Source organism: Mytilus californianus, unplaced genomic scaffold, assembly GCF_021869535.1.
Source record: "Mytilus californianus isolate M0D057914Y unplaced genomic scaffold, xbMytCali1.0.p SCAF_5, whole genome shotgun sequence".
NCBI classification, from domain to species: domain Eukaryota; kingdom Metazoa; phylum Mollusca; class Bivalvia; order Mytilida; family Mytilidae; genus Mytilus; species Mytilus californianus.
Window position 1 is genome coordinate 72,977,220 of NW_026262701.1, and position 16,751 is coordinate 72,993,970.

A 16,751-nucleotide genomic window follows, 5' to 3' on the forward strand; every position below is an offset into this window, starting at 1 on the left:
TACAGACGTTATTTTTTAGCAATATGCCGTCATACTATTCAGAACTAGTAACTTTCTGTTGAAAAAGCAGCTGCGTACGAAAATATAAATTCTGTTGAGAAGAAATCTCATGTTTATCACGCTTGCAGTTTATTGAGTTATACAGTATGTTATAGTCCTGGTTATTCTATAACACTGTGAATGCTGTGTTATCGTAGCTTTGTCCAGAAATGGTTTGTTCACCTGTTTTAGAAACTGCATTTTCTGTTTCTTTTGTACAACAGCTACATACTCCAAAAAGTCTTTTCATCACGTTGTCTAATGGATTGAAAGAATGGCAGCACAACGGCAAAAAGTTCCAACTTTTTAAAACTGGCGGCAAACAACCTTTGCATTTTGATTGGCAACAGTTTATAATACAAATACAAAGAATAGAAAATAATATTATTGAGCCAATAATTGAAAATGGCAGCGTTCCCGCAAGAGATAGACCAAAAATGAAACCTGGAAGAGCAAGGAACATCACTATCAAATATACGACTGAGAACTAACGATATTTTGCACTGATATTTCCCAGCTTTTTCGCAAGGTTGATTGGCGCTTTTCTTGTAATCGGTATTGGATAAAATAAAAGTGTTCCGCTGATGTTAAAAAATAAATGACAAAGTGCAATTTGTAGTGCGTATGGAATAGCCTTCGCAGGACTTGCGAGCGCAGCAAGTATTCCTGTAATACAAGTTCCAATATTTGCACCAAGAGTTAGAGGAAACATCCGGTCAAGGCTTACAACTCCTACTCCAACTAATGGCGTTAACGTTGACGTGAATACAGAGCTACTCTGGACAAGAATCGTCATTCCTGAAAAAAGAATATCAAAATGTTATTGAAGTGAAAAGTACATATATGATTGATATGATTATCACCCGGACCAAATTATTAGTTTGAATTAATATAGGATAAGAGCACATTCGTGGTGTCAATATTTGTATTTTTCCTCACAATTTTCGCTGCCGTGTAATTTAATTTAACAATCTTAAAATGAATAATCTTGTTTATGCTATAACATAATACAACCAAAAATATAATCAAGAGATTATATTGGTATATAACATAAATCCATTAAAAATCATTGATTTAATCATGTTAATAATGTCTTAATTAGTAATCGGGAATAAATGCATTCAACTTCTCGTACTATTCTGCGTCCACAGGTTATCTGCTTGAAATTATGCCAAGCACACGTATTATTAGTAGTTATCAAAGGTACCAGGTTTATAATTTAATACGCCAGACGCGCGTTTCGTCTACATAAGACTCATCAGTGACGCTCAGATCAAAATAGTTATAAAGCCAAACAAGTACAAAGTTGAAGAGCATTGTATATTAGTTAGTCATATCAATTTGAAGTAATTATTTCTGAAATACGAATCAAAATTGGACTATCGGGGAATAAAATTGATCTAGTACAAATATGCACGTATTAAAGATATTGATTTGATATAAAGAAGTAATCTAGAATTAAATATAATAATAGGATGATAGATATAAGTGGTTTATGTTACTTGTGAAAAGGGTTACTATTATAAATAAAACAAATTTTATATGCAAAGGGAAGTCACTGCTATTGCTCTAAATTGGCTATTAGTCATTTCTTCTTTTTATGTTAATTGAATCATCTCCATCAAAAAGCTTCATATTTGAGTTGCAACTGATATTTTACAATGCAGTTTAATATATTTTACTTATTCTTAAATATTATATATTGTAAAAATCGTTTATTTCATTTTCACTATATCTGTGTTCGATTATGTAACTTCAACACTTTCGTAGTTCCAAATATATCAAATATGATCTGAATTTTTTTTAAACTTTATATAAAAGGTAATTTTATCATATTGAAAACATTTTTACTATAGCAATCAATCATCAGAATGTCACATTTCATACAATATCGCAATATATTTTTAGGTTTCAGGCCTAAAAAGAAGCTTTGTCATCTTCTTCAGAATTGTTCTATGACATAAGCGACTCGAACAGTTATTCCATTCTCCACTCTGTCGTTATTTAGAACAATAACATTTTCTGTTTAAATATTCGTTAAAAATCAAGCGTGCTAACTTCTTTCGCGGTCTCTTTTGTTCAGATAGATATTCACGTGTTCAAATTATTATACATCCTTGCCTTTGCCATTTGTTGATTTAGGCGTTATTGAGCATTCCTCATGAAGGTAAATAAAAGGCAAGAGTGCACACGCCGAAATGTCTCGCCTGCTTTACTGACCATTGATTTTTTGTTGAACGTTTTAAAGATAAAGGTCTTACTACAAGTATCACATCAAATTAACATTTTTTAAAGATCCATGAAAATGATGTCAAGGTCAGATAAATCCTGTCAGACAGACATTGCACCTTACAATTATTCCATACATCAAGTACCTATTGCTTATGGTAATTGGAAAAAAACCAGACCAAAATACAAAAACTTAACATTAATCAATGAACCATTAAAATGAGGTCAAGGTCAGATTAAACCTGCCATTCAGACATGTACAACTTGCAATCATTCCATACACCAAATATAGTTGACCTACTGCTTATAGTATTTGAAAAACAGACCACAACCCAAAAATTTAGCATTGATCAATGAACCATGACAATGAGGTCAAGGTCAGATGATATCTGCCAGACAGAAATGTACATCTAACAATCATTCCATACACCAAATATGGTTGACCTATTGCTTATAGTACTTGTAAAATAGACCAAAACAGAAAAAACTTAACACTGACCAATGAATCATGAAAAATAAGGTCAAGGTCAGATGAAACTTGCCAGACTGACATGTACCCCTTACAATCATTCTATACACCACATATAGTTGACCGACTGCTTATAGTATCTGAAAAACGAACATAATCACGTAACTTGAACCTTAATCACTGTCCATGAAATGAGGTCGAGGTCAGGTAAACCCTGTCTGACGGACATGTGCACATTGTAAGGAACTCATATGCAAAATATAGTGATCCAATTACTCATAATAAGTGAGAAATTACCATGACAAAAAAACAATATTTTAAGAAGTCGCTGAACCATTAAAAATGATGTCAATGACATTGGACATATAACAGACAGAAACTTCGTAACATAAGGTATAAGCGTATAAGATATGAAGCATCCAGGTCTTCTACCTTCTGAAATTTAAAGCTGAAAAGTTTAAATCGCCGCCGCCGCCGGATAGTAGTCCCTATGTCTCGCATACAGCGATGTTCGTCGCAGGAGAGACAAAAATGCTTCGGACGCATTAAATTTGTATAGAGTTTATTTATTTTAGTATATCAGTACGGTACATACTTGATTAAGCCTGAAATTCTGCTATATATTCAATTTTATGATGAGATTATTTTCAACAGAAAAAAAGATTTCGTCCAGAATATTCAACTTCAATGACCAATTACGTAATCAACATTTATATTGCAAACATTCCAGCTGACTTACTTTGAAATCTTAATTTTGAATATACATATATTAGAACATAATATGTGTGTCGTCAGATGTTTCTTTTTGCGGCTGATCTCTACTTTTTGAGTATATGCAAGGTTATTTCTCTATTGTGATCCTGACAACATGGTTAACTAAAAAAACTTCATATTGAATTGATTGTTCATAAATGAAAGAATTCATTAGTTCGCAGGTTCATATTCTTCGAATGGAATTAAGATTCACGATTTTCTCTGGAATCCCGTTTTCTAAAATGTTATTCTGCAGGCAATATCAAATCCCTTGTTTTTACATTATTTTTTTTGTCGTTTTAACCCCTTAACATAATTCGCTATGTACATGTATTATAGAAACCCGTGTCTGTCTTTTTATTACACTTACATCTCTCTACGTTGATTGTCTTCATTAATGTCTCATCACTTTTCCAGTTGATAAAAGAGTTGGTAGTGTTAATACCTTCAAGGGTATAATTTATTTCTTGTATTTTCAACTGGTCAACTATTGTTAAATCTAAAAGAAAATAATACCGTGTTATTTTTTTAATCGAAATAATATTACGATTATATTTTTTATCTGCAAAAGAATCCAGCAAATAAGAAAAATATATTTCTATCACCGATGAGGGTCTGAACTGATGGTCTTCATGTCTATATTTTTAATTTTTCAAATATTTAACTATTGATCTCTATTCTGTTTATCTTTTCCAGAGCCTAATAAATGATTTTCTTTTAAAATCGTCAAAATAAGCACTAGAAGCTTTGTTTAAACCTTATTCGATCAATAAGTGGTCAAGGCACCTTTTTTTTCTTTTACCGAAGTCACATGCCTTCATAGGGTCGAAAATAAATGATTTAGTGAAAGTTTTGCATAGTATAGAAAAAGAAAAAAAACATTTATCCAGAAAAAGAGATGCAAGGCTTAGAAAAATATAACTTTCCATTACCAGTATTACAAAACTCATTTTAAAACAGCAGTTTAAGAACAATAAAATACGCGTAAGCTCCTTACACGTGCAGTTTACAATTTAAAGTTGTATGATATTTTAGGATATAATTAGGTAAACCAAAGGTTATCCATGAAATACGTTCCACTCAAACAAAGGAAGGTTTCTTCTTTAGGTATTGATACAGCGCTCAATGTAATTCAAGGTGTATATTAAAAAAAAAACAATTTAACTTCCTAGATGAATGGAAAAGACATAACACTATTGTTTTTATATTCCAAGGTATTAGAAAAAGCAAAAAAAAAAAACACAATGACCAAGAACGACGAACAGACAAACATCAGTCCTCAGCACACAACTATGAAGTCTGCAGCACACAAAAAAAACGGACAGTGAACTCGGATGAGTAATAAGCTGTCCTTGCTTCTGTAGTGACATTCTTCAAAATATACTGTTTACAAAACTTTACATTTTTGAAATACTAAGGCTTTTCTACCTCAGGAATAGATTACCTTAGCTGTATTTGGCAAAACCTTTAGGAATTTTTGGTCCTCAATGCTCTTGAACTTCGTACTTTATTTGGCCTTTTTAACTTTTTTTTATTCGAGCGTCACTGATGAGTCTTTTGTAGACGAAACACGCGTCTAGCACAAATACAAAATTTCCACCCTGGTATCTATGATGAGTTTATTCAAAATCAGTGTACGAGGTAAATTGGGTTTGGAGAAAATGACAATTTTTTTATGATCCTTATTTTAATTACGACAACACAATTATTAATAACGACTTTTTGGGCAAAAATTACAAATAAAAAAAATTTATCTGTATTGGTCTAGTGGCCGGACCTCTCATTTGCGTATTTAATGCAATAGAACGTTGAGGCTTCACAAGTCATCCAAATGTTTGACCTTGTCCAGCAAATTCGCCTATACTAACAATGATTTTGAGGCAACAGTACATGTAGTTTACTAATGTTCAAATCTGTTTTATCCATTTAGAATATACAAATCAAGGTAACATTATTCCCAGAAGGAATCGCATAAACTCCAAAAGGAGCGAGATCAAGTGTTTTGACATGGTAAGCGTCTCCTACTATGCACTCATCACTGGTCATCCGAATCAACACTTATTTAAAATGTCACACTCGGAAATAGGACATCAACGATTTATTTACAGATCAGACTACTATACTGGTATGTGAATGACAACGACCGTGAAAACAAGTCGTTAGTTATTTGAGACACAGCCATATCCTATCGGCCAACCACTTCGTGATGGTGAGCGTTACACTTTTGTAGTGTTGTTCTCCCACTTAACTCTGATGGAAAAATTTGTAGGTACGGAGCACAACCTTATTAGTGCATAAAAACAAGAAGATGTGGTATGATTGCCTATTTATAAAATAAATTTAGTGTGAACATGCACAGGCGTAACATATTAATTGAAATACATAAACTCCATACGCTCCATAGGTTGGCAATTGGAAAATTGAAATCATTATGTGTGTCATTGATTTTAGTTTAAAGTCGTCTTTGACTGTCAATATCAAGTTTCAATGGTATCCTTAATCTCAAGTTCACTTGGATATATAAATTGGCAAACATTCATTGTAAAGGGGTTATTGATTGGAAATTGAAAAAAGATTGGAAATCATCAATATAGCTGAAAGAAAAATTGGAGAACAAGTTTTTTTCTTTTTTTCCCTTTGAATTCTGCTTCAGATGAGTAAAAACAAGTTCGCTAGTAGAGTTGCACAATAAGTCGCCATTGTAATACCAACTGTCTGCTGAAATATCAATCTACGAAAGGCAAAAAATATGTTATCGATAAAAACAATACCAGCATTTTGATGATATCATCTTCGTGTTGGAATCAATGTAGTTCTTTACAAAGTACGATTTTTCATGACATTAAAAAAGAAATTCGTATATACAATTCACATTTTAGTAGAAAAAGCTGATGTAGGGGTATATGTGGGATGCCCATTTTTAATGAAGAGGTATATATGGGATTCCCAGTTTTGCTCTGACCTGTACAGTCGACAGGATAAACGTTTCTTGCAATGCATGCATCACCCGCCATGCAGTTCTCCAACCAATGACTATTTCACAATCGGGTTTAAAACGTAAAACTTGCTTCTGATAAGCAGTTGTAGTGTCATGAAATGCGTTTACGTAAACATCGAATTTCCCTAACAAAAAATCTTGTCACACTCGTATAACTATTACAGTTGATACTGTTCGAATTTAATATACTTTGATTGATCTAAATAACACATTTCAACTGTCAGAGATATGACCTCAAGGTTTCACTGGCGTTTATAATAGAGTTCCCGATACTAGCAGTAAAGCACAACAGCTGAAGAGCATCAGGTTAACTGTGCGGGATTTATAAATACACCGGAGCGTCCAATAATATAAGGGACGTTCCATTGAATCGTGAAGACTAGACTATGAGACCCTATCTAAAATATCTTAATCTCTTTTACAGTGTCCTTAACTTGTTTTCTGGACAAACCTCTTAGTATAACCAACCTATCGCATTCCTTGTTCAATTATTTTTATTTTAAATATGCCATTAATATACTATTAGCAAACACAATCAAACGAGCTAAGAACTGCGTGTATATAAATATGTAGTCTATATGTTTATGTTTACCTGAACAACGAGCTCTGTAAAGGGTCTTGTTATTATTTGTAGCATGTCGTTTTTCTTGCCAGATTCTGTTGAATGTAAACTTCCAACAATGGCGCTTGTCAGATGATATAAATAATGAAACGCTATTTCTGTTGGTAGAAGAATTATAACAGACAACCAGTTAAACATATCTAGCACTGTTGCACCACCAAATGCTTTCCGGAACTTTTCTCGATCACTCGACTGTGTCAATGAAACTATGGTGTTTGTAACTGATGTTCCAATATTTGCTCCCATTACCATTGGTATAGCGGTCTTGATTGGAATAACTAAAATGAAATGCATAAATTCTTACTCAATCTCCGTAGTAAGCATTTCTAAGAGAAGAGATGTAAAAGATACCAAAAGGATAAAGAAACTCGTAAGTCGATTTCAAATTACAAACAACAGTATACAAAACTAAATATAGAAAACTAAAGACTGAGCAACACGAACACAACCAAAAACCGTCACTGATATCAAATGCTCCGAAAGGGTAAGCAGATCCTGCTCCACATGCTGCACCCGTGCGCATGTAAGTACACACTCTGTGATCAGTCTCATTCGGACATCGAGGAAAAGGAAACGGGACTGTGGTTACCGACAATTGGAAGATACCCGTCGTCATCTGTGAAACAGATAATCCATAACGATCAACAGACTCGTGATGGCGTCTGTACAATTTTGGAAGGAATTACTTCAACTTCACCACTTGGAACCTTTGGTTTAATAGTTTCCTTGTAAGCAGCAACTCTCTGTCAAGGAAAGCATGATAGGAAATGCAAGCTCTTAAACATTGTATCAACTGGGAGATATATATACTCCATATGCAGGCTCTGTTAGAATGTTGCTGCATAGAAATGGAAAATTCACAATTGGGAAGCTGAAATCATCCCCTTTGTCGTAAAGTTTTGTTCTCAACCGACCCTAATTGTCAATTTCTAGGAGTAAGGTAAAATTATGAGGCAGACTTAACTGTATCCTTTCTTTCAAGTTCGATGTGATAAATGAGTTCAACATAGTAACCAACAAATCATTGAGTAATTTAGTGAAATGACATCATCTATATAGCGGAACGTTAAATTAAAGGATAAAGCTAGCTTCTTTTCATTCTGCACAAAAAGCTCCTTTACTCTTACTTTTACATAGCCTGAAAGGATTTAGTTAGTAGTTAGATAAATTTCTATATAAAAATCAGCAAGTTAAGAATTTTGTTCAGTTGTAACTGTTAAACATTGCTTATTGTCATTATATTCTTACATTGCTTGCATCAATTATGTCATCCAAAAATGTCTTTACTCGGCTTGTGGGAAGCTTTCTTATCCAAAATTTACATACTGAATTTTGAATGAGTTATCTTCATTTAATTTTGTATCAAACAAAACTTACTATCAGACCCTACCATAGTGATAATTATCGACGTTGTAGTGGAGGAACTCTGTAGCAAAACAGTAACCAGAACTCCCATCATCAAACCAGCTACTGGGTTGGTAAGAATTTCGTTCTCTCTGAAAACCTTTCCTGCTGTTTTCCCTGCAAGATATATATCTTATATACCGTATACTCGACAGTTTTAATACGATATTGTAATGGTCTGGCATTACATTTAACTTCTTCTTTTTATCTAAGTAACTTTCAATGTGAAAGTTTTAATGGAGACTACAGATTTGAGTTCAATTTAAACGGATACTAAACTGTTATACTAAGTTGTATAGATAACTGTTCTCGTTTTCTTGAAAAATGGATGATGACAAAATTGATGTTTAACAATGAATTTTAGTTCAATTTAGACAAAACTTGAATTATGAAATTATTAAGAAACTAAGGTTCCAACTCCCCAGGCAAAGGTGACTTTAGAAGAATTTGGCTATTCTTGTTATGTCTCTTTTGATGATATATCTCAGAACGTTTCTCCGAATTATACATCCGTGGCTATCTGATGTTTAGGTCTGAGCTTGAAAAGTGATTCGGACGCACGAGAATAATAATGTGTTATTATATTTTAAAATGTCTGGTGCAACAATAAATAGTCTTGATTTTACAAACAGAAGTTACTCTAAAAATATATGTCTTGCAAAGTGTATGTTAATAAAAATGTACACCCTACTGTTGTGTAACAGTGGATGTTCTAAGAGTAAATGATTACATTACATGTATGATTTGTTAAAATCCGTATTTTTAATTGGCTGACAACAATCGTGAGGCACTCCAACACATTTTATTTTCGTATAAAATACAACTGCTATCACTGCACGTGCTATTCGTGATAATGTAAAAACAATGCTTACAAAAACAAACGAAGAGCTTTAAATAACTCTTAATTGTAGGGTTGTAGCCATCTTCGCTAGCCAAGGGTAATGATCCGGTCGCCCTACTCTTTTCCCTCGGCGGATTAAGTTAGAATTTAGGGTCCACAAGGTAATTATTTCCATTGGTCGCAATTGTAACTGGCTGCATCCAATCAAAAAAACCCTTACGGTGGTCACTTGTTAATGTAGAAAATGCAAATAAACATTTGCCACGTGCAGATTGTACAACGAGTCTTTACCCCCAAAACACAGGACCATATCTAATGACACTTTTAAAGTTCTTAATCAACTGTCTGAAGTTCTTTAGTATGTTTCTCGTACACATGCTAGAAAATCAATGTATACTTGCGATTCCTGCTTCACGAAATTTGTAAACACTGTACACAATCATTGTTACACCTCCAAACTGAAGAGTTCAAGTGCTGCCATTGGTAAAAAATGATGTAGTCGGAATGGGCGTGACTTCTATCGGTCTCTAGATGGCACACACATGCTATCGTAATCTGCGGACGAAGAGTAGGGTGACCGGATCATAACCCTTAGCTAGCGAAGATAGGTTGTAGCATAAAAATGTAACTATAAGAATTAAATGCTTCTTTTTATAATTTTATAAGGTTGTAAAAGCGTTGATAGTGCGCACATGTTTAATATGAAGCACTCTCGCGCTTCATGCATATGTTCTTCGGTTAACGCTTATACACTCCAATAAAATTATAAAAAAAGCATCGATTCTTAAATAAAAAAAAATATTATATTTTATTATTAACAATTTCACTTATTTACAATCATTACGTACCTCCAACCAGCTGAAAAGCATCACTGAGAAAATCGAGTGAACAAATGAAAAGGTATAAAAATCCAAAAATAAATGCAATCTTGATTAGGACAGTGATGAGGTCAACTGACCTGTCTTTACTTGACATATCTGAAACAATAAGATGAAAAAATTAGATGTTGGGTATACTTCAATGAAACATCTGCCCAAAGGAATGACAAAAATCAACCAAAATATATACAGAGGGCAACATACAATATTCAACAGTAGACATGTGTCTATACAATTTGTCAAACTCTTAATCGCCCAGAGTGTATGCAAGTTGTGGATATATTTAACAAAAAACAATTAAAGATCTGACATAAAAAATAACCATGACATTAACATAAGACATACGGCAACGACTGACATAGTTCCTGACTTTAGCCAGGCACATGAAAATGTGGTACTGTACAACAAGTTTAAGTAAAGAATATTGGTCGCTTTAGCAAAACATAATAATAAAATTTAAATGCAGCCTTCTATGCTTAAATAAGATTGTGATAGGTAGAAAGTCATATCACTCTGATTATTAAAACAATTATTCTCATTGAAAGTAAAGCACTGACCTTTCCATTCTTTTCCATCGTCAGTTTCTTTTGTATTGACAGCCCAAGGGTCTAAATCTTCTTCTTTTGCTTTATCTGACACGTGTTCATTTGAATCTACTTCTACAACTGCCGTTGGTACCTTCAATTACATAGGTTTTTTTTTATTTATTTCGTAAACTGCTTTTCTTGTTCAATACGTGCTAATGCACAGATTTAAAAACTAAGAAAAGTTAAACAATAAAGTTTCACAATTACATGGCTGCAAGAGTTCAAACGCAGAAACCATCCACAGCTCAAAATGTTGAGTGCTACATTTGTTTTATTGATCTTTAAGCAACCATTTTGTGACATATTTTCAAAGCCGAACATACTCTCAAATGCATATTTGTTATGTTAAAGCTTGCACAAGATGAAATATAACAAAATAATTTACCTGTTTTGTTTCGTATTCCATATTTGTCGTTCCTCTGGCTTGACAAGAAGCTGTCTTTTTGGAAATGCATTGTTGAATACTCAATTTGCTGATTTTATACTTTCAGTACTCTAAACAAAATAACAGTTCATCTGAGAGGTCAAGGTAAATCATGACGTATTGACGTCTGTTGTGGTGCTGATTTTATAATCTTAAAGATTTTTAAGAAAGTAAAACCCTATCACGTCTTGCTTAGTTGGGCAATATTGACAATTTAAAAAAAATACAGTTTTGTCATCTTTTTACAGATTTTTCGGTTTTTCTTTTTATAATACTCTAGAGCTATTTTTACTGTATATATAGAATTTAATTTAGTGATAAAGATTGAATAATTTTATCTCCAAGGAAAATATTCACAGTTATTTACTTTACATCGTGAATGATAATATATCTCAAATTTTACTTTATTACGTAGTTATTCTACTCCAAAATATAATAACTATTTACACAATGATATTTTTAATTACTTAAAATATATTCAATTATATCAGATTATGATAAGACAGTTTTCAAATGAGATGTATTATCAGCCCTAGGTTATGATATCAGTTCGTGAGCCGAAGGCTTTAATAAGGACTGAAACGACCGAGGGCTAAAAATACATATAATATAATAAATGTAATGTTATAATTCTTATCCGCGTAGAAAACAGGATTGTATAAAACGTTTTTTCTTTAAAACAAAATATCAATCGCAACAACCCAATTAATACTGCAACTCAACTATATTTAATATGAATTAAAATGTAGGAACATCAAATTTCTTCTGTGATTTGTTAATAGCATACTTATATTTTTGTACGACAAAACTGTATTTAGTATTTTATACAGACACTAACTTGTGAATTAGTTCGTAAGTTTGTGGCACTTTTCATTGAGCATATACAAGTTTATTTTCGACTTATGAGTTTCAATGTCCCTTTGGTATCTTTCGCCTGTCTTTTCTCTTCCTGTTCTTTCTGTTTCCTAACACATTTATCAATGTTTTCATTCTACTGTGTTCCTTTTTTATTGAAATCGCGACGTCTACGTATATTTTCCAGAATTTGCCGAATGACGACGATTTGCCTTGCGATAACTTTACGAACAAACATGCCATAATTATATAACCGGAAGCAATTAATATTAAGGTTTTTTTGTTTACCAGCTAAGCACCATTTTGCAAAAAACATGAAATTTGAGCAACTTAAAACCCAATATCATACTGTTAAAATTATACTCTAAGTATAATGTATATCGTTATATGTTTTTTTTTTTTCAAAATTAGAAAAAAATATCTATCTGAAAATAAATATTTAATTCTCATAAAGAGATTTTGTAGTAAACAATTTTGCAATAACAAGATTTAAATTACTAAAAATATAAGTATTGAATTGTTGGTATTGTTTTGTTTTGATTTTTTCTATTTTTAAAGCAAAAGAGAAGGCTTATTTTAAGGAATTATTTTGATAAAATTTAGAACTTTTGTATTATTTACCCTACCCTAAAGATGATTTGATTGGCCTTTAATGTACCTTATGAAGTAGAAAATACAACATCTGTGCTTGTTTCTGAATCCTGTATCAATTTGTGTGAATGTATGTTGTACAAGTTGTTAAAATTTAAAATTGAAGAACAGGAGCCCGACAAAATCCGTGGTTGAACTCAGGTTTCCTGAAGAATAAGAAGATCCTGCTCCACATGTATCATCCGCCGGCAAGTGCAAATTTGGTGATAAGTCTCATTCTGTGAATTCTCAATCGAGGAAAAGCGGACTGGATTGTTGCTACGACAATTGGATCATAATGCTCCGATATCATCTGTATCACAGTTATTCCAAACGGCCAACTAAATCATGATGGCTTCTGAAAAATATTCGACTGGCTGATTTAAACTGTACCACTATGCTTGTAGGCAGCAACTCTTTGTCAATTACAATATGATAAAAAGAAAACGCAAGTTCTTAAATATATTTCAACTGTGAGATTTATACTCAATATGCTGGTGCTGAAGAATATTTTCGGCTTTGAGCGTTTCTGCTGAAGGTAAATCCAAGAAAGCGCTTCGGACGCATGAATTTTATAACAGTTTTCATTTTCTTGGAATAGCATTAGACAAATCAGAATGATTTGTATATGAGTAAACATAGTGGCCAATAGTACGTACATTCTCATATTTCTATTCGATGTACCGCTGATAATGATTAAATATTGACATCAATAGAACGAAGCAGTCAATATATCTTGACGGAGTGTCCGTCCACTTTTTTACCCACTTTTGTATTCGCAGCTCTACTTGACACCATTTTGTGATTATTCACAGAGTCTTACTACTATGGTGTATTATGCATCGCCTATTTCATTCCTTTACCCGAATTATTTTTGGAATTTACTTAGTTCTAATACACACTTTGTCATATACGTACAAGACGACTCTTATTTGGTTTTGCTTCTCCTCCTTAGCCCCTAATCAGAATTTCATGAGTTGTTGTCGGACTTATCATTATACAATATAATGTGCACATCCTATTTTATTATCCAAATTATTTTCGATGTTTCCCTAAGCATGAATGAACTTTGCCATTGCTTAAAATAGAGGTACTCATTTCATATCTGAAACTGCTCCTAAACTACTCATCAAAATGTATCGAAACTTTCTCAGAATCTTCAACAGTTAATTGTTTTGTGTCCGCCTTATTTCTGTTTGGTTCCGAACTGTTTTATTTATATAAATCTATTTCATCTAAGTCATGTAGGTACGATTTGAATTTGAACATTATTCTTTAGTAATGTTCATTTAATTCAGTGGCACTTACCAGAATCAACTCAAATTATTGTTATAAAAATCTGATAAATATGTTTCTGCCTTCAAATGGAGCAGGACTTTCTCAATAGGATTTTGTCTTTTTTTTATCAATGAATTAAAATTTTTACTATAGATTATAAAATTACTGCATAACTGATGAAAAAAAAAATTCCACATTGAAACTATTACGGAAATAAAATCTTGGATACACAATACAAAGTGCAATTAAGCAATTAAATCATTTTTTTCCACATAAATGTATGCATTTCATGCTTCTTTGTTTTTTTAGATAATTGAAATCGAAAGGGCACACTTTTTGAGAATGTTTGGTTTGCAATACTTTTCTACTTCGTATATGATTTAGAATTGGAACTGTTTCGTTTCGAGTGCCACTGATGAGTCGTGAGTAGAAAAAAAACGCGCATCAGGCTTACCATGTAATAATCCTAGTATCTTTAACTAGTTTGGTGTAATGTCGAGCATATGTATTCATAGCTGAAAGTGCAAAACTGTTTTAGAAGGCCTTTAATATAAAAACCTGGTCATTATAATACTTTACTGATATGATCGCAAGTGGAACCAAACATACACTCTGTTGATGTAATGTGAAAGTTATATAAATTAAAACATATTCTAAAGAGCCAGTAAATCATTAAATATTTATAAAATAAAAAATACATCATACTCTATAACGCACGAAATTTATCAAGTGTTATTATTATTTATTAAATTAACATTTGTGATTTCAGGAATAATAATATGTAGATTGTATATTAATATTCTTGTAATGGTTAGAAAATACATACATAAAATAACACCATTACAAGCTTAATCCCAATTTTATATTCTCTTTTTAGAAATTTACCTGTGACGTCATTTTTTGTGGCGTTGAAACATTCGTGTGACGCACAGTTCATAATGCTGTACTTGTGTACTGTCGTAAATTAATTTTAGGTGTTCGTTGTTATTCTGTGGTTTACATATGAAATGTACTATTATATTATTTATTTATGTATTTCTCTGTCCTGCATTTATTTGTACTGTATTCCTGTCACGTAATGTTGTCATTTTAGCGGTACTTTCAACATTACCATATAAGCGGGAGGTTAGGCTAGCCATAAAACAAGGTTCAACCCACCATTTTTTATTAAAATGTCCTGTACCAAGTCAGGAATATGGCAGTTGTTATCAAATAGTCCGTTTCTGTGTATGTTGGCGTTTGTTTTTGTAGCAGTTCAGTGTTCTGTTGTTCCGTTGTTTTCCTCTTATAGTTGATGTGTTTCCCTCGGTTTTGGTTTGTGACCCGGATTTGTTTCAGTTAAATCGATTTATGACTATTGAACAGCGAAATACTACTATTGCCTTTATTTAAAACAATAGTAACCAAAGCGTTTGTGAACACAGACGGGTAAGATGATGTCAGTATGCAATAAAAACTTAAAATTAAACATTGCATTGTATTAAGTAATAGATAACATTTAATACTATAAACGAAAAGCAAATTTTATAGACTCATATATTTCTTAGCTTTGAATCCAATTTGGTACTTTTATTTGATTGAAATTTATTGGAATTTTATTGTTTATTAATGAAATAACGGCGCTTGATAGATGGAAGCATACCAAGGGAAGCACAAAAGGATGAATATGAATTAAATAGGAATTAACTGTTTTAGAAAATTTATTTTAATATCATGTTTTACTATATAGGTAAGTTGTGTAGACACGAGATATCTAAACTAATTTTTCTTTCTAAAATATTGCTTTAAAAAATGGTGAAAAAAGAAGAATTTGGGACTAAGAATGGCTAACATGATTAACTTGTTACTTAATTTTACATTAACGAATTGGATCTTTCATGAAACAAAATAGCATGCGATGGCAGTAATCGTAGTTTATTTTTATTACAAACCAACAAAAATGAAGTATTAGTTATATCGATTTTCCATTGTAAGTCTCACATCACTTCTGTGTTGACATGACATATCATTGATATGGTCATACCTATAAATTATAGTTATAAATTATATGTATACAAAACTTTGAATTGTTCGAAATACTAAGGATTTTCTACCCCAGGAATAGATACCCTTAGCTGTATTTGGCAAAACCTTCCGCAATTTTGGACCCTCAATTCTCTTTACTTCAAACTAGAGTTGACTTTTACATGTTTTAATTATATTGATTTAATTACATCATAGTAGTAAGACTCTGTGAATAATCACGAAATGCTTTCAAGTAGAGCTGAATACAAAAGTGAGGGAAAAAAGTGGACGGACACTCCGTCATGATATATTGCCTGTTTCGTTCTATTGATGCCAATATTTAATTATTATCTGCGGTACATAGAATAGAAATATGAGATGTACTGACTATTGGTCATTGATGAGTTTCATGTAAACGAAACGCTCGTCGGTCGTACAGAATAATAAGCTTGGTATCTTTGTAAGATTTTTAAAACAAATATACCAAGTCAGGAATATGGCAGTTTTTATCAAATTGTCCGTTTCTATGTATGTTGGCGTTTGTTTTTGTAGCAGTTCTGTGTTTCTGTTGTTCTGTTGCTTTCCTCCTATAGTTGATGTGTTTCCCTCGGTTTTGGTTTGTGACCCGGATTTGTTTCAGTTAAATCGATTTATGATGTTTAAATCAGGCATTCCGCAGATATATTTTCTTTCCGTTTAATTTGAAACTAGCAAATTTCACTTTGAGATAAAGCATCATA

At 32.4% G+C, this 16,751-nt stretch overlaps 1 protein-coding gene across 1 annotated transcript; it reads right to left on the reverse strand.

The window, feature by feature from the left end:
• Positions 1–1,003: 1,003 nt before the first annotated feature.
• Positions 1,004–11,226, reverse strand: LOC127702758 (sodium-dependent phosphate transport protein 2B-like). The gene is made up of 7 exons (XM_052207062.1): positions 11,206–11,226; positions 10,791–10,911; positions 10,204–10,338; positions 8,488–8,631; positions 7,081–7,388; positions 6,651–6,687; positions 1,004–1,011 (listed from the first exon to the last, which is right to left on the reverse strand). The coding sequence occupies exons 1-7, from the start codon at positions 11,224–11,226 to the stop codon at positions 1,004–1,006; spliced, it is 774 nt and encodes a 257-aa protein (XP_052063022.1).
• Between the last annotated feature and the right edge of the window lie 5,525 nt (positions 11,227–16,751).

Excerpts from the sequence above, each read along its gene's own strand:
- LOC127702758 (XM_052207062.1), bottom strand. The coding sequence starts at position 11,226 with ATGGAATACGAAACAAAACAG. Across the intron at positions 10,912-11,205 it reads TGGAATACGAAACAAAACAG|GTACCAACGGCAGTTGTAGA; the intron begins GTAAATTATTTT and ends ATGTAATTGAAG. Across the intron at positions 10,339-10,790 it reads CGATGGAAAAGAATGGAAAG|TTTCAGATATGTCAAGTAAA; the intron begins GTCAGTGCTTTA and ends TTCATCTTATTG.